General features: G+C 41.1%; 1 protein-coding gene across 2 annotated transcripts; it reads right to left on the reverse strand.

The window, feature by feature from the left end:
• Window positions 1–466: 466 nt before the first annotated feature.
• On the reverse strand, window positions 467–21,266 carry DRG1 (developmentally regulated GTP binding protein 1). Of its 2 annotated transcripts, none has more exons than XM_032310373.1 (9): window positions 21,087–21,266; window positions 20,120–20,243; window positions 18,358–18,533; window positions 11,261–11,330; window positions 8,754–8,923; window positions 6,507–6,637; window positions 5,202–5,369; window positions 4,811–4,933; window positions 467–1,104 (listed from the first exon to the last, which is right to left on the reverse strand). In XM_032310373.1, the coding sequence occupies exons 1-9, from the start codon at window positions 21,126–21,128 to the stop codon at window positions 1,005–1,007; spliced, it is 1,104 nt and encodes a 367-aa protein (XP_032166264.1). In that variant the 5' UTR covers window positions 21,129–21,266; the 3' UTR covers window positions 467–1,004. The 2 variants fall into 2 exon arrangements, with proteins under 2 accessions (XP_032166264.1, XP_032166265.1); XM_032310374.1 differs by lacking the exon at window positions 21,087–21,266 and adding an exon at window positions 20,549–20,758.
• Between the last annotated feature and the right edge of the window lie 3,201 nt (window positions 21,267–24,467).

A 24,467-nucleotide genomic window follows, 5' to 3' on the forward strand; every position in this document is an offset into this window, starting at 1 on the left:
ACATAACCACACCCTCCCTCGGCCATAATTACCACCAACCCAGTCTACCAAAGATTTCTGCCTATGAATTTCCTAGTACCAGGATGATCCCTTTATATCCCTGTATTCCCAGCCCAAAAGTTCTCATTATGTTCCTCAGTACCCTCTCAAGTAGTCTCGACCCCACCTTCCCTTATAACATCCCACCTCCATACATACACATATACACAAACCTGCTCCGTTCAGGTAAAGGAAAGTGACCAGTGGTCACAGCCAACATTCACTAAGTACTTCTGTGCCAGATACTACACTAAATATTTTACAACTACCATCTCTCCCTTAATACTAACAGTCTCCACTCTAAAAGGTAAGTGCTATCACCATCTCCGTGTTACATAAGGAAATGGGACAATTATAAAGGTTGTGTAATTTATGCAGGGTTTCACAGCTAATTATTAGTGGCCATGCAATTCAAACTCTTGATGCATCTGGTTAGAGTACTTTACTCAACTGTCACATGACATTATATCCCAAATTGACCAGCCTTGCAGGGAATTATCAGTTAACTTACATCATGGCCTTCCTCTTTCCAGTATCACCTGCAAAAGACCACTTGAAAAGAGTGAAGGCCACATCCAGTTGGAAGGGTTTCCCATGACTAAACATCAAGTAAGATGTTGTAGTCACATTTTTGATCCATTCCACACTTAAGACCAAGCTCCCAAGCACCCCTTCTGCAGATGCCTCACAGTACATACCCGTCCTCATTCAGTACAACCCAAAACAAATGCTGATGACACATGAACTGCACATAGCTGGCTTGGCCTACCAGGTCGTTTATGCAGTTAATTTACAAGGTGACACCAAGTTAAGACAAGTAAAGTTCCAGCTTGGATGCCTTCATCTCCCTCCCCTAAATCCTGATTCACTGGGCTGCCAAAGCTCAAAAGGGTTTGGGGTAGGGAATAGCTTGGTTATGGGAATAGCTGCTATGGTTGGCCCAGCAGATGGGCAAGGGGAAGGTTTCACTTCTTCACAATCTGAATGACATCCTCGTCCTCCAACGTATGATCTTTACCCACTTTTTGAGGATTGTGTTTCACAGAGAGACCCCAGACCAGAGCGCTGTATGGAAGGGGGAAAAAAAAAAAGTCAGTGTAAATAATCACCTAGCTTCTACCCTAGCTACCAGGGTGTCACCTTTCTGCTTAGATTTAGCATTCCACCTCTTAAGAACCCTAGGCTTGCAACATCCCCTCACCCCGGTCAATGACTACATTCAAAGCCCATAGGCATTAGCTTCCCCAGCAGTATGGCACAATGGAGCCTTCACATACAAAGTAGCAAAGACTTCTGGAAGTTGTGTGGTTCCTCTTGTTCCAGAGTCAATTTAGGAAAGTCAAAGAGAAAAAACACAAATGAGAAATATAACAAGACTAGCTTAAAATTAAAAGAAGAAAGCATGGATTATAGAAAAATACTCTAAAATAATTCAGATTAGAAAGTCTTATGGTGTCAGTTGTAGACTGCTACAGAACACCAATTTTTATTGGATCTATTTAAGCCATCAGTGGGTACTCAGAAATATAGGACCTCCCTCCTTAGTCTTGCTAGGAAGATTCTCTCTCCCTTCCAAGACACCATAACTGGTATGTTCTCCAGATTTTTTTTTTTTTTTTGGAATTTATGAAAGTAATTTTTTTTAAGATTTTATTTATTTGAGAAGGAGAAAGAAAGTAAATGAGAACACAGCAGCAGGGGGAGGGAGAAGCAGACTGAGCCAGCAAATGTTTTTTTTTATCTATAGGCCTCCAGTACTATGTTATGTTAGTGATGGACACTGAGACCTGCCTCACAAAGGCTAAGAACTATGTACCAAGGGATAGAAAATGGTGGCCACACCATTTGTTGCCTTTGCAACAAAACATCTTTAAAAACCTATGCTCTGGGGCATCTGGGTGGCACAGTTGGTTAAGTGTCCGACTCTTGATTTTGGCTCAGGTCATGATCTCAGGGATGTGGGATAGAGCCCCACATAGGGCTCCATGCCCCTCAACCCCCAAGCATGTGCTCTCTTCCCCAATCTCTAAAATAAACAAATCTAAAAATAATAATAATAATAATAACCTATGTTCCAAAAAGAAATCATTGAACAAGATTTCACTTTGCAAAAAACAAAAACAAAAAACAAAAAATAGGTAACAGGAACAAATACAAAAGCATTTATAAGATGTAAAATTTTCAATGCACTAATAAGGTAAATGCAAGGTAACTATTTTATAATCTTAAACCAGAAAACTAGTTGGTTTTTTTAAAAGATTTTATTTATTTATTTGACAGAGAGAGAGAGCACAAGCAGGGGTAGCAGTAAAAGGAGAGGGAGAAGCAGGCTCCCAGGGAGTCCGATGTAGGGCTTGATCCCAGGACCCTGGGATCTTGACCTGAGCCAAAGGCAGACGCTTAACCATTTGAGCCACCAAGGTGCCCCTAGTTTTGTCTTTTTTTTATTATAAAGATTATTATTTTTTAAAGATTTTATTTGAGAGAGAGAGAGACAGCATGAGAGGGGAGAGGGTCGGAAGGCGAAGCAGGCTCCCTGCTGAGCCAGGAGACTGATGCAGAACACAATCCCAGGACTCCAGGATCATAACCTGAGCTGAAGGCCAATTGCTCAACCAACCAAAATGATGTGAATCTTGTAACACAGAAAACACATAGCCACCCAGGCACTCCAAGATTATTTATTTACTTGAGAAAGAGAGAGCATGCTAGAGAGAGAACATGAGCACATGAGCAGGGGGAGGGGAGAGGGAGAAGCAGACTTCCTGCTGAGCAGGGAGCCCAATTCGGGACTTAGTCCCAGGACCCTCGGATCATGACTCAAGCTGAAAGCAGACACTACCTACTGAGCCACCCAGGCACCCAAAAAACTAGTTTTTAGCAATCATATTCAGTGCCTACAGTAACATCAGTGCCTCCCATTTTGTTGATGGCAATGTAAATAGGTCCAGCCCTTTTGGAGCAATGCAGCAAAACATATCAAAGACCATATTATCATGAATCCTGGATTAAAGAAAGTAAAAGGGAAAGGTCTGTGTGTGAAGACAAGAAAACTATGTAAAGTAGCAATAAATAGGAAAAATGGGATTATAAAATGATGTGAATCTTGTAACACAGAAAACACACAGTAAATGATCAAAGGACATGTGCCTGTAATTCAAGGACACAAACAGAATACAATAAGGACAGATGTTGTAATTAGCAGGTCTAAAGCTGAAATTTTTTTCTATTAAGATGGTTAAAATGTTATTTGTTCCATAATTAAAAAAAAAAAAAAAAAAACAGGAAAATAGTAACCAAATAAAATTCCATTTGCTTTGAAATGTCTTTTCTTCAAAATATTTTTCTTCCTTCTCATTTAATTCCTTCATTAACTTACAGTTCTAGAGGCTTAGAAAAGTGTTCTGCCACCATGGAAGGCAAGACTTATATAGAAATCTATGAAGTTTTATCTAACTTCACAAGACTCTCCTTCGCTGATTCAAGTATATGCCAAAATGTAAAGGTCTAAGGTTAGTGGAAATTAGCAGCTGCACGTGGAATACAGTTGTTTTAGATCAAAGGAACGTAAGATAAATGTCTTCACTCTTTCTTAGGATAAGAAACAAGTATTTCTTAGGATTAGAAACAAATATTTTTTTAAAGTTTTTATCTTAATTCCAGTTAACAGTGTTAGACTAGTTTCGGGTGTACAATATAGTGATTCAACATGTATCACCCGGTGTTCATATCAATTGTGATCCCTATCACCCCTTTCACCCATTCCCCCAACCACCTCCCCTCTGGTAACCATCAGTTTGTTCTCTATAGTTAAAGAGTCTATTTCTTATTTCCTCTTTTTATGCCCCCGTTTGCTCATTTGTTTCTTAAATTCCACATATGAGTAAAATCATATGCTATTTGTCTTTCTCTGACTGATTTCACTCAGCATTATACTCTCTAGCTCCCTCCATGTCGTTGCAAATAACAAGATTTCATTCTTTTTTATGGCTGAATAATATCCTATTGTGTGTACATATACCACATCTTTCTAAACATTCACCAAGCGATAGACAAAAATTGTTCTACCGTGGTTACGTGAGCTGATAATGTCAGAAGAGTGGTTAAGGGATATAAGGAAACCCCTTGTACTCTTTTTTCAACTTTTCTGTAAATCTAAAATTAGCTCAGGGGTGCCTGGTGGCTCAGCGGGTTGAGCATCAAACTCTTGGTTTAGGCTCAGGTCATGGTCTCAGGGTCGTGGGATCAAGCCATATGTCAGGCTCCGTACTCAGTAAGGAGTCTATTTGAGATTCCCTCTCGATTTGCCCTGTCCCCACACATATGTACATGCACACTCTCTCACAGATAAACCTTTAGAAAAATAAATCAAGGTAAATAAAATTAGCTCAAATGAGTTCAAAATAAGGTGTCAGAAATTTTTTTTTTCAGCCTGTATCAGCAATGAAAGTATATGAAGGAGATTTAGGGGCATTAAAGCATGCTTAAGGTTTAGAAGTGGGTCTCAGTACCCACTGGAGGCCAGTAAGATGCTGTCAAGAAGAATTAACATTCGTTCACTCTTGTCAGCCCACCTGACCTGACAAGGCTTCTAGAGCACTTCCTGCTCCAACTTGGCATGGTTTTAGAAAGACACTGCAGAGTTCTACCCAAGCAAGCATTTTTGCAACTGCTCTGAAGCCATTTTCTTTAATGGTACCCCAAGAATTGCTAGCTATTGGAATCAGGAGCTCATAGGGAAAAGAAGGCACTACATGTCCATGATACTTACTATTTAAATTCTTTGATAAGGTTTTTGTGAATCTTCATGCAAAAATCTTCCACTGTAGTCCTAGAGTAAGGCAGCACCACTGGAGATGTATAATCTGGCAACTGGCCTTTGGGTTTGGTGTAACTAGAACAGAGAGGAAGCAGAGGTTGCCTACTTCTTAGAATGTTCCATGTATTAAATGCAAATCAACCCTCCATCACCCCTGAAAAGTTCATAGATAACCTCCAATTAAGGAAGAAAGTGTCCTCAATATGGCCTAGCAGATAACAGAAATTTACTTATTTATATCTCCAAAAAGAGACAAATTAGGTCAATGAGCTCCAGACAGTATCCTTTTAGGATAGCCTGGTTTAATTCCTACAGCAATATGACCCTTTCTACTAAGACTTACATCCTCACTAGTTTCAGATAGTCCCAGATCTTTTCCAATAGGTCATCAAAATTCCAGCGATGATGGGCAGAAATGGGTACACAGTGAGGCACCTTATAGATGATATCCAATTCCTCAATGGAAATCTGATCTATCTTATTCAACACGTAGATACAAGGTATATAAACTCTACAGAAGTAAAAGAAAAACAGGACATTAGTCTGGAGCTGTGGACAAGACTCTCTGTGAATATCAGCATCCCCTAACCCAGGACCCCAAATCATAGACTTGAAAAACGTAAGAGTCAGATCAACCCCTCAACCCCACCCCCAAAAAGGCTTCCTATCAAAGTAAGGTAGAATATCCAAAAAGTGAACTATGAGTTGAAAAGTAACAAAACTCAGGCCCAAGTCTGAGCCATGCAGCTAACTGAGAGGTATCATAAGGAACACAAGCTTTGGAATCACAGAATCAATCTACTCCCAGCTCTGTCACTTCCTAGATCTAAATCCCTTGGGAAAGTCTGAGAGTCAATTTCCCACAAAGTTGTTTTATATCCCGTAAGTGTAAATATATTTGAACAATATATTTCATGAAAATTTTTTTAAAATAAAAAACATAACAACTAACAATGTCACAATCCTAATGTCCATATCAATACAGCAGCTAAGGATACTAGTAATTTATAGCAAGCCACAACTTTTCAGGCTTCAACTGCCTCCACTTATACAATGCCTAACACAAAGAATTGCCTTTGTTTGTTTTCAAATGAGAATCAAATAAATCTATCAAATAAAAAAGAACAAATGAATAGGAAAACAACTGAAGAATATTATGCTCAAATGCCAAAAAATTTTAACAGTGGCTTAAATTATTATTTGATTTAAAATACTAATAATAATTTTTCATGGAATAGGGCTTCAGCTACACACTTTTAGGTTACCCTTAGAAAGAACAGATACAGCCCAGCAAACTCTGAGTTCTTTACAATAGCAAATAGGATTTCTCAGATGGATTAATTCTGAGAGCAGACTGAAAACTGCTCTCTTCCACCATCATGTGACACAGCTTAGGGAACAGCCTACTTCACAGCAAGTAACAGAAGTGGAGAATTGACCACTTCTGGTCAAATTTCAGACCAAAGAAGAATGTTAGAAATCAAAACCAACCCTTCGATTTACAGCTAACAAAACCAAGGCCCACTATTATCTGAGATAGTAGCACAGCCAGTTAGAATCAATGTCTTCCAGCTTAATAATCCAATACTGTTTCCACTACAAGACTTCAAATTCAAACCTGGGCACCAGACTGTACACTTAATCACACCTGTTTCCTTCCACCACATCGATGAGGTCATCCGCTGTGGCATCACTACGCAGCGTCACATCAGCATTGTGAATTTTGTATTCGGCCAGAATGCTCTTCACAGTTTCAGCATCCAGCTCACTCTGAGGGCACTGCATGTGCACAGAAGACAGTAAGTGGTCACAGAGCAAAAAAAATCTCCCAAAAGTATCATCATGCCTGGATAATCCTAAAGTACAAATTCGTTTCTAAAGTCGGTTATTCTCGATGAGAGTAACTGACTTTCATCAAGTAATACCTGAAAACTAATAATCTTTCCGAACTCAAGTGAAGGTGCTGTGGGCTGAATCACTCCCACCCAAATTCGTATGTTGAACTCCTAACCCCAGTTATCTCAGAATGTGACCGTTAGGATTAAAGATAGCATCTTGAAAGAAGCAACTAAGTTAAAGTGAGGTCATATGGATGAACCCTAATTCAGGTGACTGACATCCTTAGAAGAAAGGGAGATTAGGATACAGACGCATAGAGGAAGACCATGTGAAGACACCGGGAGAAGACAGCCATCTACAAACCAAGTAGAGGCCTCAGAAGAAACCAACTCTGCTCATACCTTGATCTCAGATACCTAGTGCCTCCAGAATTAAGACATATTAAATTTCTGTTGTTTAAGCCACCCGATCTATGATACTTTATTACGGTAGCCTTAGCAAACAAATAAAGAATACTAAATGTTTACACACACACGAAAGAATACTAAATGGTCAAATTCAACCATTATAACAGGATAATGAGAAAGATCTTCTGGGCAGGACAGCTTAACTCTGTGCTAGTCATATCACCTGGACCTCTGAATGTTAAATGTTCTATAATGAGAAGCAAGCAGAAGTGGATAGAGTTGATCACTCCTCCAATCTAAAACAGTTTTTTTACTTGACTTCCAAGATTCCAAACTCTCCTGGTTTTCCTCCTTCTTCGTCTAAAAAAACCTTATCTGCTGATTCTTCCCAACTCTCAACCTATAATCACTGGAGGGGGACCATAAGACTCAATCTCTGAACTTCTTTTTCTATTTATACTCATTTACTAGTTATCTCAGATGAGTTCATGGCTCTAGAGTTGCTAATCACCAAATTTATACCTCCAGCCTAGATAATTCCTCAGATGCCTGTCTGATCATACTTGGGTATCTAGCATCTCAAACTCAATACCCTTATCTTCCCCGCCCCTCCAATCTTATCCTATTCAAAGTCTTACCATTTTAGTAATTGTAAGTCCTACCAGCTACTTTCAAAATCTTTTGATAATCAACCACTTTTCATCTCTCCCACTATTACAACTCTGGTCCGAGAAACATCACTTCTTGATTGGCTTATTGCAATAAACTATTAAATGGCTTCTTTGCTTCTGTTCTTCTGTTCTTAACCCAATCCAATCTATTCTCAACAAACAGCTAGACTGATTCCACCAAAACCTAAATCAAATCATGTTCACTCCATTGACAGGAACCCAACCAAGAATTAACCATCTCCTAAAAAGTAAAAGCACATATGTTCTGACTTTATCTCCTACCACTGTCCTACTTGCTCACTCTGCTGTTCCTCAAACATCCAAAGGCATGCTCTACCTCAGGGCTTTGCACTTGGATATTTCCTCTACATGGAATGCTCTTTCCCAAGACAGACCTTCTGTTCACCCCTTCACATCACCTTAGTGAAGACTTCTCTAATCAATTCTCCCACCAACACTCTCCATCCCTTTTCCTAGTTTATTTTTGGCCTTAGATTTAACATCATCTAATATATCATATTAACTCATTAATTTTGTTCACTACTTTTCCACATAGAATATAAGGAAAGATTTTTGCCTATTTTGCTCTCCATTCCAACCTATCCCTCTGTCCAAGAAGAGCCTAAAACAATGCTTGGCTCATGGTGGGCACCCTATAAACCTGCACTGAATGAATGAAAACACATTAGCAGCCATCTACTTCATGTAAGCATTAAAACTGGTCTATAAAGAAAAAAATAATAATAAAAATAAAACTGGTCTATATTTCCATATCACACCAAATAAATAACCCAAGAGAAGAAATGAAGTTAAGTCTGAGACTGATTCTTGTCCTACTCTGAAAGTTAGAAGGTCATTGTGTTACCTCTGTTAGGGCTGGCAGAAGCCAGGTAATTTCCAAAGGTCAATATCCCTGTGCCTCAATTCACTCTTGACCCCAGTCCCTTCAGCAGCCTGCCCCATATCATCTCCACTTACAGTGGCCGTGAGATTAATGCCTCCTTTATCCTTCTTCTTAAAGCCAATGTTGGGGGGTTTGCTGTTCAAGCGAATGCCAAAACCTTCCAGCTCATTTTCAATTATCTTTTTATGTCCCAAGGGTTTCAAGACATCCAGAACAATCAGGATCAAGTTACATGTTCGGGCCACTGAAGAATGGAAAAAATAATTCATATCCAAGCAAAGTTCACTGAAAACTTATCTAAGCCAAATACTCAAAAGCTGACTAGGGTGGGGGGCAGTGGAGTTCCATTAAGACAAAGGATTTTTTTTTATAAATACACAAACATACATGAAGTTCTTAAAGTTACAAAGTCTATGCCAGAAATCAATTTGCAATGTGTGCCTCATTTTTCCACTGGTGTATCTAGATGTGTTAACTTCCAGATACACTAGCTGAAAAACAAGTCAGAATGAAGGTAAGAACCGAACACTAACCTAAATCCTAAAAAAGTTTAAAAAGATTTAAAACAGATTCTAAAAACTTAAGACTGTATGCTTGGCAAATTCTTAGTCAACTTATCATCAGCGTAATTATATATATATACACAAACATATATATCATATACATATTACATATATATTATCAGCGTAATTTACAAAAAAACAAATTGTGTCCATGTTAAGCATATGGTTTAAAGACAAATGTATACACCTATATAACCACCACAGGGAAGTATGAGAACATTTCCATCACCTCTGAAATCAATCTTCCTCTTGATTCCCAATCACTGATCTGCGTCAATAACCTATCACCACAGGTTAGTTTACATTTTTAAAAATTTCATATAAATGGAATTATACAAAATATAGTCTTGTGTGCCTGGCTCTTTTAATTTAGCATAATGTTTCTGATATTCATCCATGAATTACCCTAATACATAATTCTATAAACAGCTAAATGAATAATATAAGGATAGAATAAAAATACTCTCAAACATGAAAAGACAAAAATTTACCTATCATTTATCCTTTTCCTGGAAGTTTACTAAAGATTGTGCTTCAGGAAAACATGAAAATGACCCCAAAAAAGACACTGACTCCAGGAAATAGGGGAGCCCACAAAAAGACATAGAAGAGAGCCTCATATTGATAGCCATGCAAAAAATCTATAGCTGCACTGTGCAATACAGACTCATGGGGCTACTTAAACTAACTAAAATAAAATAAAATTTGAAATTCAGTTTCTCAATCACACTAGTCTCATTTAAAGCACTCCCAATAACCACACATGCCTAGGGGCTACCATTGTGGAGAACACAGAGTTAGACCATTTCCTCTACTGGACAGTGCTGCAACCGATCCAGATTAAAGCAAGAAGACAGGGTATACAAGGGTACTGTCAGGGTTTGGGGAAAGAACGGACTCCGTTAGACTGATTTGGAGCTATATTTAACTATCTAGGAAAATACTGACTAATAGGCATTTGATCTGTTAGGACATTTGAAAAATATTAGCAAGCACAGAAAAGTAAATTAAAAAAACAAACAATCATTAATTCCATGAAAATTTTAAAAACAGACTTCAAGAGAAAAGAATTAGCATTGAACAAAAGTTACATATTCATTAGATGATAATGTAAACTATGACTGGTAAGTTAACTAAAAACTGTGATATAATTTATTTGAAAGGAGGGGGCAAGCTGGCTCAGTCAGTGGAGCATGTGACTCTTGATCTAGGGGTTGCTAAGTTTGAGCCTCATGTTGGGTGCAGAGATTACTTAAAATTAAAATTGAAAAAAAAGAATGGGGGGACCTGGGTGTCTCAATTGGTCAAGCAACTGCCTTTGGCTCAGGTCATGGACCCAGGATCCTGGGATAGAGCCCCGCACTGCACTGGACACCCTGCTTGGCAGGGAGCCTGCTTCTCCTTCTGCCCCTCTCCCTGCTCGTGCTCTCTCAATAATTAAATAAATCTTCAAAAAAGAAATGAGAAAAGAGGTATAGAGGAGAGCTAATTCTCCACCATAACATGAAACCAATAAATGACATCTAAAATTAATTAATCATGAAATAACAATATAAGCATAATATATGAAAATATGAAGTGAGTAACAAAAGGAACAGTTGAAGAGTTGATAACAGTTGCCAATGGGGAATAACTGTGGAGGTGAGGAAAAGTGTGGAAAAGCAGATTGTTGCAATTTTTGATGACCCTTTTATATTTTACTTGAAGTAAAAGAAGAAAAGAAGGCAAGGCATGAATGGGAGTCAGGAAACCCAAGTTCTAGTTCTGAATTGGCCACAACTAGGGCAACAATGGACTGAAGCACTTCACTTCTCCCATCCTTAGTGTTTCTCCTCAAATGGAGATGTGGACTTACTTTCTGAAATCCCTTCAAGTTCTGACATCCTACTCCAGTAAGAAGTCAGGTAAAACTATGCCCTTCATCGTGGCAAACTCTCGAAAGTCCAAGAATCCCCAACTAAAGGAACAGTACCCAATAAAGGGATGATATCCCAGGATGGTGGCTCTGGACCACTCACCTGCAATGACCTGACGGCCTCTACCTTTCCCATCCTTGGCACCCTCAATGATACCCGGAAGATCCAGGAGCTGCAAGATTAAGGATAGGATAAAGAAGAGAAGGGAAAAAGAAGTCATAAATCTGAACAAACAGAATGATTTCAAGTATCCAAAGTATAAAAGATCCAAATCCAACCTTCTTTATGAGTGTACTATGCACTTAAATGTCAGTTTTTTTATATACTTTTTAGTAAGTTTTTTATGTATTTTACCTAGTTTAAAATGCCTAACAGGGGCACCTGGGTGGCTCAGTGGATTAAAGCCTCTGCCTTCGGCTCAGGTCATGATCCCAGGAGCCCCACATCGGGCTCTCTGCTCTGCAGGGAGCCTGCTTCCTCCTCTCTCTCTGCCTGCCTCTCTGCCTGCTTGTGATCTCCGTCTGTCAAATAAATAAATAATAAAATCTTTTTGAAATAAATAAATAAATAAAAACAAAATGTCTAACAACCCTGAGATAAGGATATTAGCTGAGATTCACAGAGGTTAAGCGATTTGCCCAAAATCGCAATCCTAATAAATCAAGTAAGATTATAACTCACATTTTGAGGGCCAAACCCATTATTCTACAATTATTATCTTCTAGGGGAGCCTGGGTGGCTCAGTTAGTTAAGTGTCTGATTCTTGATTTTGGCTCAGGTCACTCAGGGTTGTGAGATCCAGCCCCATGTTGGGCCCCATGCTGGGCGTGGAGACTACTTAAGACTGTCTCTCTCCCTCTGCTCCCCACCACCTCTCTAAAATAAATAAATAAATAAATAAATTTAATATTGTATATATATAATGTATATTTTTATTTATATATTTTATATATTAAATATATATATACACTTCTTTTCAGAGCCTCCACACCAATTCCTTACTGTGGATAATAGCTGAATCTTGATATTCACGTGATACATACTGAGAGCTTTCCACTCCTCCAATTTACAAAAATTTCTGCATTCTTTTTTTGTTGTTGTTCTTCAATTTGTTAATTTTTAAATTTTTTTTGTTAACATATAATGTATTATTAGCCCCAGGGGTCTGCAGTCATTCTTAACCAGGCGAGCACATAATAATCACCTGTAAAACCATTAAAACTGCAGATATCCAAGATATCCAAGCCCCATCCTTACAAATTCCAGTATATGTGCTGCCAAAGCAAGCACCCATCCTTACAAATTCTAATTTAGAAGGGCAATATAGGGTTCAGATATTGATCTGTACTTCAAAAGGTTCCACAGGTGACTCTGATGTGTCCCAGTTGAAAAATGACTGTGTAACTGCCCAGAAAATGCAGTAAAGGTAAAACTTCACAGAAGTCATAGTGTATGGGACGCCTGGGTGGCTCAGTTGGTTAAGCGGCTGCCTTCGGCTCAGGTCATGATCCTGGCGTCCTGGGATCGAGTCCCACATGGGGCTCCTTGCTCGGCGGGGAGCCTGCTTCTCCCTCTGCCTCTGTCTGCCATTCTGTCTGCCTGTGCTCGCTCTCTCCCTCTCTCTGATAAATAAATAAAATTTTAAAAAAAAAAAAAAAAAAAAAGTCATAGTGTATGTACATAACAATAAGAACATAAAAGCCAACTTCATAGCACACAAATCAAATGCACATCTCAGCAAAATTATAAACTATTATTTATAAACCCTTAAAGAGTCCACTGAAAACAGTTAAGAGCATATAAAAGATCTGGAAATATCAAGGGTCTTCTATATGGCCAATACTGAATTATCCACATAAATGGACCAGAAACAGAGTGGCAGCTTATCAAAACATTTAAAACCAGCCTTTGCTATAAGCCTATCTGACATTCCAAAAATATATTTCATGTTAAATAAACCACATGGGGGTGCCTGGCTAGCTCAGTTTGAGAAGCATTAAGACTCTTGATCTCTGAGTCTTAATAAGCCCCATGATGGGTGTAGAGATAACTTACAATGAATAAATTTTTAAAATAGCTAAATAAACCAAAATGAAAAAGAACTAATTCAAGGTGCTTAGTTCAACTTTTCCTTCCTACTCAAAGCTCCTCCCTATTCTTCGCTAAATAATGTTACACCTCTAAGACTAATACAACACACTGAATTACCCTTTTATAATTTACGTTGACTAGAAAAATAATAATTTTTTTAAAAGATTTTGACAGAGAGAGAGAGAGAGAGAGAGAGCAAGCACACACACAGGCAGAGCGGCGACAGAGGGAGAGGAAGAAACAGACTCTCCATTCAGCAGGGAGCAAGATATGGGGCTCGATCCCATGACCCTGGGACCAAAACCCAAGCCGAAGCAGCCTCTTTAACTGACCGAGCCACTCAGGCACCCCAGAAAGATAGTATTTTTTTTAAAAGATTTCATTTATTTATTTGACAGGATCACAAGTAGGCAGAGACACAAGCAGAGTGAGAGAGGAGGAAGCAGGCTCCCCGCCAAGAAGAGAGTCAGATGCGGGGCTCAGTCCTAGGACCCTGGGATCATGACCTGAGCTGAAGGCAGAGGCCTCAACCCACTGAGCCACCCAGGTGCCCCGAAAGATAATAACTTTTTTAAAAAAGAAAGATAATAGATTTACAGTAGAGAAATCCTGCAGATACCACCAACTGATGGATGTCAACATCACCAATTAAGACATATAACATCATGAATCCTGTAAGATGCATTGAGGACACACCATCATTTCATTGTATTCTTGACAAAATACATAATACCTCAATCTAATTGTGAGAAAACATCTGATAAACCCAAACTAAGGGACATTCTACAAAACAACTAATCAATACTCTTTAAGTGTCAAGGTCTTAAAGGATAAGACTGAGTAACTATCACACATGGCAGGAGAATAAGGATGAATAAACACAACACAGGATGATCCCAGATAAAATCTTAGAAAAGGACATTGGTGGGAAAATTGGTAAAAATCTGAATAAAGTCTGTAGTTTAGTGACTATTCCAGCAATGTTAATCTATTCCTGCTAATTCTCCTGTGATTAGGTAGGATATTCACATAAGCGGCAGCAACATGAATGATACAATAAACCTCAAAATAATGATGCTGAATGAAAGAAGCCACCTAAAACAGAGTACATTTATATTTACACATGGTCTTATTTATGTAAAACTCAACATGTAAACTAATCTGTAGTGATAAAATGTAGATAAGTAATTGCTTGGAGATAAAGGGGATCAGGAAGGAAGCGGCATACAGAAACTTTTGGGGATGGTGTGTTTATGATCTTGATTGTGATGATGTTTTCACTAGTATATAGCTATGTCAAAACTTAGCAAACTGTATGCTTTATCTGTAGTTTATTGTATGTGAATTATACCTCAATAAAGATGTTTGAACATCATCATCAGTTGTTCCTAGAAATTAAATCTAGAGTCTACTTCAACTCTCCCAAAGATTCTACCATCTATTTCTAACACTCAGTAAATCCCAGTCTACTAAAAAAAATATATACATTACTTCTGCTTAAAAAAATACATATATACACACATATATCAGCAAAAGGCTTTAAAAGTGTATACTGAGCCTAGCTAATGTTCTCAAAAACACAAAAAAGAAAATCCACTGGATAATCTAAAACTCTGAAACCTAGAATATGGCTATAAAAGGCCATCTGAGGGCGCCTGGGTAGCTCAGTGGGTTAAGCCGCTGCCTTCGGCTCAGGTCATGATCTCAGGGTCCTGGGATCGAGTCCCGCATCGGGCTCTCTGCTCAGCGGGGAGCCTGCTTCCTCCTCTCTCTCTGCCTGTGTCTCTGCCTACTTGTGATCTCTCTCTGTCAAATAAATAAATAAAATCTTTAAAAAAAAAAAATAAATAAAAAATAAAAAAAAATAAAAGGCCATCTGAAAGAGAGAATATTAAGCTAAGAGAAAAGAGCACAGGCTTTCTATCATAACTGAAAACCGGGAAATTTATTGAAGCCCCTACAAAAGTAAAAATACAACCTAACTTAACTTTTCTTGACAGAAATAATTTTTAAAGTTACATCAAACTTTTTTTTTTTTTTTAAGATTTTATTTATTTGACAGAGAGAAAGAGAGAGAGGGGGAACACAATCAGGGGGAGTGGGAAAGGGAGCAGCAGGCTTCCCACTGAGCAAGGAGCCTGATGCTGGCCGAGCCAAAGGCAGATACTTAATGACTGAGCAACCCAGGCACCCCACAGCAAACTATTTAAACATGGCAACTAAATTTCAGACAATATCAGGACGCTATGGCCATAGATATGGAAACTAAATTTCATTCAAAAAATAACCCATGCTTTACACATCTGAATTTTATATTACAACCAAGAGACAAGAGTAGTTTTTTTTTAAATCATGAAACTGTACGATTTTAAGAATTCAATATTAAACTAACTCAAACTGAAATGTCTTTAGCGGTTAAAGCAGCTAAATGTACAAGTCAATTATTTATACAGGACAAGAGGAGTCCTAGAGACCCTAGGAAGGTGAAATTAAGCCCCATAATTTTTAAAACTGAACATCCATTCTGCAGGCTAATATCTGCCTATGTGATAACATCAGTTTGCTTTATAACCTCCCCAGTAAGTGGTGGTTCAGTCACTACCTCCACACACAGTAATTTATTGCCTCAAGAGGTACCATTCCATTTTTAGGCAACTTCACTGTTAAAACCATCATCCTTCCTAACAAAAAACCAGAAATTTCCCTCCTTATAATTCTTATTAAATGGTTCTAGCTTTGTATACCTCTTCATCCATGTCACAGATAATGAGTACTCTGCCACAAAACAGCTATTTAAAAAACATTAAAAAAAAAAAAAATTCAAAGGTGTTCATTTTCATCCTGTCATGCACACCTTAACTTGGTTTCTAAAGTCGGTGGGGGGTGGGGGAGAAGGAAAGTGCACAGGCAGAAAAGAAAGCATCATGCAAAAAAAAAGGGGAGGTGGCTAACAGGTCAGGAGACAATGAAAGGAATGCTTTGTGGGAAAGAAAAGGAAAGAGAGGGTTAAATAGTTTTTTATTCTGATATACTCAAAAGCTCTGAAAGAGGTGTCAAGAACATCTCATCAAGGAAGAAGTTATTCTCTGAGCTGCTAAAACTGTGATTATCACCAAGACTCTAAAACCAGATGGCATGAAGAAGTAGTCCAGATATGCTCAAGCATCCTCATTCTTGTTATATACATTTGGGCATGGAGTCCCTGAAAGGTCCATGTCCCACCACAGTCTTTGCATGGCCAGGAAAAAAAGCCATTGAAAATAACACTAAGGGGGCGCCTAGGTGGCTCAGTGGGTTAAGCCTCTGCCTTCGGCTCAGGTCATGATCTAAGGGTCCTGGGATCAAGCCCCACATCGGGCTCTCTGCTCAGCGGGGAGCCTGCTTCCCCCCCCCCGCCTGCCTCTCTGCCTACTTGTGATTTCTCTCTGTCAAATAAAAAACTTTAAAAAAAAAAAAAATCTTGGGGCACCTGGGTGGCTCAGTGGGTTAAGCCGCTGCCTTCGGCTCAGGTCATGATCCCAGGGTCCTGGGATCGAGTCCCGCATCGGGCTCTCTGCTGAGCGGAGAGCCTGCTTTCCTCTCTCTCTCTCTCTGCCTGCCTCTCTGCCTACTTGTGATCTCTCTCTGTCAAATAAATAAATAAAATCTTTAAAAAAATTAAAAAAAAAATCTTAAAAAAAAAAAAAAGAAAAGAACACCAGGACATTGGTCCCTTCCTACTTCAGATCAATAAAGAAGCACAAATGTACCTCACAACTCACTGTGTAGCTCAGCAGGGGGGTAAACGAATGCTTACACCAACAGTTCCCAAATAATGAGCCAAGGGACTCTGGAGCACCACATGGAACTTAAGGGTGGCATGGGATATTCTAAATTTCCAAGAGAAACAGTAATTCTTGATATATATCACACAATGAAGAACTACTAGCTCCACATAGCTCACAATTTCAACATTACATCCAACTACACTGCTTTCAGTTGTCATATCCAAATCTTTGAGAAGTTAGATTTTTCATTAGTTGCTATGGTAAAAAAGCACCACACAAAAATCAATGTGGAAAAGGTTAACAAACGTGATTGTATCTAGTCTGATTCCAAAGTCTGAGAAATTATGTGGTACCCAACAGTGCACACACCCCACTGGTAAATAAATAACTGTGGCTGTAAGGACATAAATACTTAAGCTGTTTGGACCTAACAAACAGACCCATTGGGTATTTCTTTTGGCCTGGAGCATGATAAAAAAATTACTGGGACAAGAAAAGGTGTCAGGAAATAACTGCTAAGACACTAAGGGTGCTGTGAGCCAAGAGAGTCTGGGAACCTCCAACCTAAATTCAAATGTCATGGAATTCAGAATCTTGCCTTCTCAGCTACGCAGCCAGTAAGAATATGACCCATTAAAGCTTACATTTACATATACCTTCTTTTACACCCAAAGGGACTCTTTATTTGCTACCCCTAAATTCATCACCTAAGAAATACTTCTCAGGACATAACTTCATTAGGCCTCACAGACAAGAGTTATCTTCTAAAAAGGATCTCATCAAAAAATACAAAAACAAAAAATAAAAAGGATCTTACGTTATTTCTTTTATTAAGAAGTTTCTAATGGTTCCTAGCTACAGGTAAGAGAAAATTCAACTGTCTTAGCTGGCACACAAGGCCCTTCATAATTCAGCTCCAACCTACTTCTCCAGATTCAGTTTTTACCATTCCTGTCCCACGCCTCAGCTTGTACCACAGCAAGCTATTTACCATTATGGCTGCCTGAAATTGCCCTTAACCTTCTCTGGCTGATGAAATTCTGCCTGAATTTCAAGACCCACCTGCACTGTTATTTTCTACATGAAGCTTATTTTAACTCTTACCAGACCTTGCCCCAATATCCTCAGGTGAAAAAATAGTTCCTTCTTTCCCTGTGTTTTCACAAACACTATCCCACTGCATTACTGTCTTTACGTACTGTTCTATCTTCCTTGCTAGACAGGAAGGGCCTCAGTAGATCAAAGATCAGGTCTGCCATACAGAGAGCTTCCAATAAGTGCTTTTTACATGAATGAAAGAGAATGGATTTCTTTCCGTCTGTGGCCTGAGGCCTGACTCACCTGGATCTTGGCACCTTTGTATCTGATGACACCAGGCACAGTGGTCAGAGTAGTGAACTCATAGGCTGCCACCTCAGAATATACCCCTGCCAGGTTACTAAGCAGTGTTGACTTCCCCACTGATGGAAAACCCACAAACCCAATTCGAGCATCACCTGTCTTGGCCACATCAAAACCTAAAACATCAATAAATATCAAAAAGAAGAAAGTTATCTCTTGAAGTGTTGAGATTCATGAAATTCCTTTTACATTCTGGCAGTCTATCCATCTAGAACATTTATCTCCAATTTTCTACAGTTTACCTCTCCAGAGCTTAAGTACACAAAATAGCAATAACATTGCTTATTTATTTTTAGATTTTATCTATTTATTTGAGACAGAGAGAGGGAGTGCACAAGTGTTGGGGGTCGGGGGGTAGAGGGAGAAGCAGGGAGCCAGACAGGGCTGGATCTCAGGACCCTGAGATCATGACCTGGCCAAAGGCAGATGCTTAACGGACTAAACCACTCAGGTGCCCCTAACACTGTTTAATGGAGTATTTATTTAGAAACTTTATTCCTCTACCACAGTTATACACCTTTCTGGTACCCACAGTATTTAACAAACATTTTATAATAATGCATGTAAAAATGGGTGGGGCGCCCTGCCAACTCTTAATTCTGGGTCAGGTCATGATCTCAGGGCTAAGAGATCAAACCCAACACAGAGCTCTGCCCTCAGCGCAGTCTGCTTATCCTTACTTTCTCCACCCCCGTTTGTGCGTGTATGCACATGTGTTCTCTCTCTCAAATAAATAAAATCTTTAAAAAATGAGTTTCTTCATATGTGGACTATAACAAACAAAACAAATGCAAAAAGAGAAACAAAAAATTAGACTCTTAAACATAAAGAACAGATGGTCACTAGAAGGGAGGTGGGGGGGATGGGTGAAATAGGTGAAGGGGATTAAGAGCCCATGTATTGTGATGCTCACTGAGTAAGTATAGAATTGCTGAATCACTATATTGTATACCTGAAACTAATATAACACTGTTTGTTAATGTTACTAGAATTAAAAAACTAATTTTAAGTAAAAAAAGAAGTTAAAGTTTTTTAAAAATAAAATTAAATAAATAAATAAAATAAAAATGGGTTTCTTTTTTTATCTTACAAACTCTAGGAACTGTATGACTGACTGGATTTTCCTTCTTTTTCTTTTTTCTTCTTTTTAAATGTCTGCAAATGAAGCCAAATTCATGGCCCTCCTCTGGGAAGTATATAGATTTTATGACATTATTTTTGGTCCTAACCTTATCTCTCTTGGCTTCAAATTATTCTTCCTACTTTCACTTCTCTTTGTATCAATGTCTTTCCTTATTTCTTACCTCGATGATGTATTTATGTATTCATGTAAGCCAATGAAAACCTATTTTGGATCAATACAGGATATTCTTAAGGATGCCCGGCTGGCTCAGTTGGAAGACCATGGAACTCTTGATCTCAAGATCTTGAGTTCAGGACACCTCTTGGGTGCAGAGATTATTTAAAAAAAAAATTTTTTTTTTTTAAAATATAGTATATACATAAAACTCTAGTTTATCACTTAGACAATATTCATTTGCCTTTGAAATCAGCAGAATTAAATAAACATAACTCATGAATTAAGGATTATAAAATACAAACCTACTATCATAGAAATTTTTAAATTACCTTAAACGATACACCCATATTATTTTGCCAGAAATTACATCAAAAAAAATTTTTTTTGAAGAAAAACACAAACCTTCTCCTGGTCCACCACCACCACCACCTTTTGGGGTAATGAGCTCTCTACGAAGCTTAGCAAGGCGAGCCTTAAGCAGCCCTAGGTGGTGTGCTGTGGCCTTGTTCTTTTGAGTCCGAGCCATCTGTAAGGAAGGATATCACAGCCATAAATCAGAAGCAGTTCCTAAAGGGTAGAATACCCAGAATGAACTCCCACCCCCGAGCTGGGAATGATTTTTTTCTAGATCCTACCTGATGCCAATATACCCATTTTAGTCAGACATAAAAAAAGAGTGAAAAGTCATCCTCTTCATTTCCCACTCCATTTCCCTCATTACAAAGCAAACAACTGAGGCCCAAACAGAAGAAACATGACCAAGGTCACTGCAATCAGCGCCCAAAGATCAGACTAAAACTCAGATGCGAAGTCCTCTTCTACTGCTTGTACCTGGCATGCACGATCTGATGTAAGGTCACCACTTTTCGGGATTTTAAAAGGCTCTGAGCACTTCAAACAACAGAATCACATAGTAATTCAGGTTGAATCAACATCTACTGCAGATAGTTATCCCAGATCCATTCCTGGGACCAATACTCTGGGAAACGCTGTCTTCAAAGACTGGAGAAAGGGGGATGGGTTTTGGGAGATGATCAAAGATACTGAGTGCGTGAGCGGGTCAGGGCTGGAGCAGGGGGGCGGAGAAGACTGTGTTGCTCTCAAAAAAGAAGACTGAGAGGATCGATGTTCGGACAGGAGCCGAACACGGAACGGGGTACCAACCAAGGAGCAGGAGTGTGGAACGCGGCTGAGAGAGTCGGGGGGATCCAGCGAAGGCTGAGGGGAGTCGGGGAACGCAGGATTGGGAAAAGCGGAGTCGAAGAACGCTGGGCCGGTCCTGACGCCGCTGAAGGGAGTATAGGCAAGAGCAACACTACCTAAAGAGGAACACTCTGAAGGAGAGTGAAGCGCCACCTGTGCCCATTACCTCGGCTTCAATCTCCGCGATCTTGGCTAAGGTGCTGCTCATGGTTGCGAGTCACGGGGACTTGTGAAGAGAACGCAGTAGCCTCCGAACAGATTGCCTCTCCTCACACAACCGTCGGAAGACCTGCCAAGGCCACCAGGCGCTACTGCAACGCGCAAGCGCGGTACTTTCTACGTCTCGCGAGATAGTCCCGCTCGAGGCTCACCGCGAGATGTAGGGCTTGAAGTGGTCTCCTCCCCCTCAACCAACCCCGCCCCGTCCCGCGAGCCAGCGCGGTGTCATAGAGCCCGCGGGAGTGGGGGCCAGAGAGGCCGCCCGGGTCTGTAACTCCCTGAGCGCGCGGAGGGTCGCGCGCCGCTCGGCCCCGCCCCGCCCCGCCGGACCTGCGCCCACGCACTGTTCCGCGCCCAGCGCCTGGTGTGTGAGCAGTGGTTTCTCCCTACTGTCAGCTAGACCCGCAGCTCTAGGACCGAGGGCGTGAGCAATAAGCACTCTCAAGCCATCTACTCCTCTTCCTCGCCAGCAGCGGCGGGTCCTGATGAGGCGGAAAAGCCCAATATGGCCGCCTCACTGAGATAAGGAACCCCCCCCCCCGAATGACTTGGCACTTCTCCACTCAGTCACTTCCGCATAGCTTTAAGAACTGCTGTGTGACCCCGAGCCAATCAGCTATGCGATACCGCGAAAATCCCTAGTTTGCCTATAAATATCCGCCCCAATCATAGCTGTGTGTTCAGACATTGGGAACCATCCCGCTGAGCCCGCCGGTGTTAATAAAGCTGTGTTGTGTCCCACCTCTCTGCGTGCCGCTTGAGTTTCTCGGTTGCCTCAGAACTTCCGCAACATTTGGTTCCCTGATCGGGAAACTGAACCCCGCTAGCCCATTGTGCCACCGGTGTGGGACCGGAGATGGGCCATGAAGGGCAGCGGAGTGCCTAGCATAGGGTTTGCGTGCGCCCCACTGATTTCGAGGGACCCGAGGCTGGGTTCTCCCGGACAGCTGCGGCTCGTCTCCGCCCTGCTGGACCAGCGATAGGAGACCGGGGACAGCTGGCTAGATCCACCCGTTGGACCAGGTAAGTCCCAGGGTCACTGTCTGAGTCAGACCCGTCCATCAGGACTGGAGGGGAGACTGATAACCCATTAGCCAGGTACACCCAGAGCGGGGTTATCCAGCCTGTTTGAATCTGAGGAACGTTTGAGTGTATGAGTGTGTCCGTATGGCTCCACCGCTTCAGCTAGGGAGTCTGAGTGGGCTGCACCCTGAGTCTCATGGGGCCTCATAGGGCATAATGGTCATCTACTCCACCGGGTAGCCTGGTCTGGACCTTATACCGATAGACCTTAGCTAAGACGCTCCTAAGTTCCTGCCAGGGATGTGAGCAGGACAGCACCCAAAAATACCCCACCCTTCGTTTGCAATGCACACTGTTCACAATGGGTGGGAAACCCAGTAAACCACACTGCCTTAGATTGTATGCTTAAAAACTTAAGGAAAGGCTTTAGTGCCGAATACAGGGGACATATGACCCGGGGACAACTAAGCACTCTATGTGAGCTAGAGTGACCAGCTTTTGATGTTGGCTGGCCCTCAGAAGAAACCTTAGACCTCCCCACTGTCTGGCAAGTTTATTGTGTAGTCACGGGAAACCCAGGACATCCAGACCAGTTCCTATAAATTGATTCCTGGTTAGAAATAGTCAAGACTCTTGTTTTCTGCCAATGGCAAGGGACAGTGCAGGATTCTCATCGCACAACCGACCAAGAGCGTCTGAAGTAAGGCCACACAGCAAGGGGAGTCAGACGATGAACTCCCACCGCCCTATGGACCTCCAATCCTCCCAACTGCATCGGCCCTCCTGACTGCACCTGAGGTGGGACGCGGTACACCACCACCTTCTGTTTCCAGACATATCCACCAGACATATCCACCACCAGACATATCCTCCCCACCCCCTCTCACTCCAACACCATCAATAGCTCTTCCGGTGTCCCCAGCCCTGCCAATGACAGCTGTTTCCCCACCGCCTCCAACTCCCCAGATGCTGGTGACCCCGCAGCCAGCACCAGTTTCCTTGCCAACTGTTCCTGAGAGGGACTCCTCCCCAGAAAGCGAGCCACGGAACATCACACACCACCTCCGAATGTGAGAAATCCCTGCTTATCCGGTGCCCCTCTGAGAAACTCGAGATCCTGACAAAATTGGAGTAGATGAGACCCCCCAACCAGGCAGACCCATTATCTACTACCAGCCCTTCAACACCACAGACCTCCTAAATTGAAAAAATCATACTCCCACCTATTTGGAAAAACCACAGGCAATGATCAACCTTATGGAATTCATCTTCAAATCCACTAAGCAACCTGGGAAGACTGCCAACAGCTCCTTCGCACCTTGTTCAACACTGAGGAAAGAAGAATTCTCCAGGAGGCACGTAAATGGCTCGAAGAGGTGGCACCAGTCGGCACCTTAAACCCTGAGGGATGGTCCCAAGAGTCTGCCCTGGACAACTGGCCTGGCTGGGACTTCAACACAGAGGAAGGCTGGAATGCCATCAACCGGTACCAAGATGCTATCCTGTGGGGCCTCCACCAAGGTGCCAAAAGGCCTACTAACATGTTAAAAATGCCTGATGTGACTCAGGAAGGAGAAGAGATGCCTGGTAATTATGAGCAGCTCTGCAAGGCTTTCCACATATACGCTCCATTTGATCCAAAGGCACCAGAGAATCAATGGATGGTGAATGCAGCCTTCATGGCTCAGTCAGCTGCTGATATCCACTGCAAACTCCAAAAACTTGAGGGTTTCACCGGGATGAACATCACCCAACTACTAGAAATAGCAAACAAGGTCTACTACAACCAAGACAACATATCCAAACCAGAGGCTGAAAAGAAAATGAAACAGAAAGTCAATCTGCTAGCTGCGGCCCTCCAACAAGACTCCCAACTACGTGGAAAAACAGGATGGTCAGAGGCATGACCTCAGCAGTGCAGAACCCTCAAAAAGGATCAATGTGCATATTGCAAGGAAATGGGACATTGGAAAAATGAATGCCAGAATCGGAAGCCCAGATCAAACAAGCCCTCCACCCAACCCAAGGCTCAGGCAAACCAAGATGCTGACTTCATTGGGCTAGCCAATATAGATCCAGACTGACAGGGACTGGGCTGTGATGTTAGGCCCCCGGGAGCCCACAGTTGATATGAACTTTGGGGGCCAAAAGATCACTTTCATGGTCAACACCTGAACAGAACACTCAGTAGTGACCACACCAGTGGTACCCCTAACAGGATGCACCATAATCATCATGGGGACCACAGGGAATTGGGCCACAAGTCAACCCTTCTGTCAATCTCAGACCTATAAACTGGGAGGAC

The sequence above is a fragment of the Mustela erminea genome, chromosome 13, assembly GCF_009829155.1.
Source record: "Mustela erminea isolate mMusErm1 chromosome 13, mMusErm1.Pri, whole genome shotgun sequence".
Classification (NCBI taxonomy): domain Eukaryota; kingdom Metazoa; phylum Chordata; class Mammalia; order Carnivora; family Mustelidae; genus Mustela; species Mustela erminea.

Coding starts and splice junctions, on each gene's coding strand:
- DRG1 (XM_032310373.1), bottom strand. CDS start 21,128: ATGAGCAGCACCTTAGCCAAGATCGCGGAGATTGAAGCCGAG. Junction 20,244..21,086: donor TCGCGGAGATTGAAGCCGAG/GTAATGGGCACA, acceptor CCTTCCTTACAG/ATGGCTCGGACTCAAAAGAA. Junction 8,924..11,260: donor AGGCCGTCAGGTCATTGCAG/GTGAGTGGTCCA, acceptor TCCATTCTTCAG/TGGCCCGAACATGTAACTTG.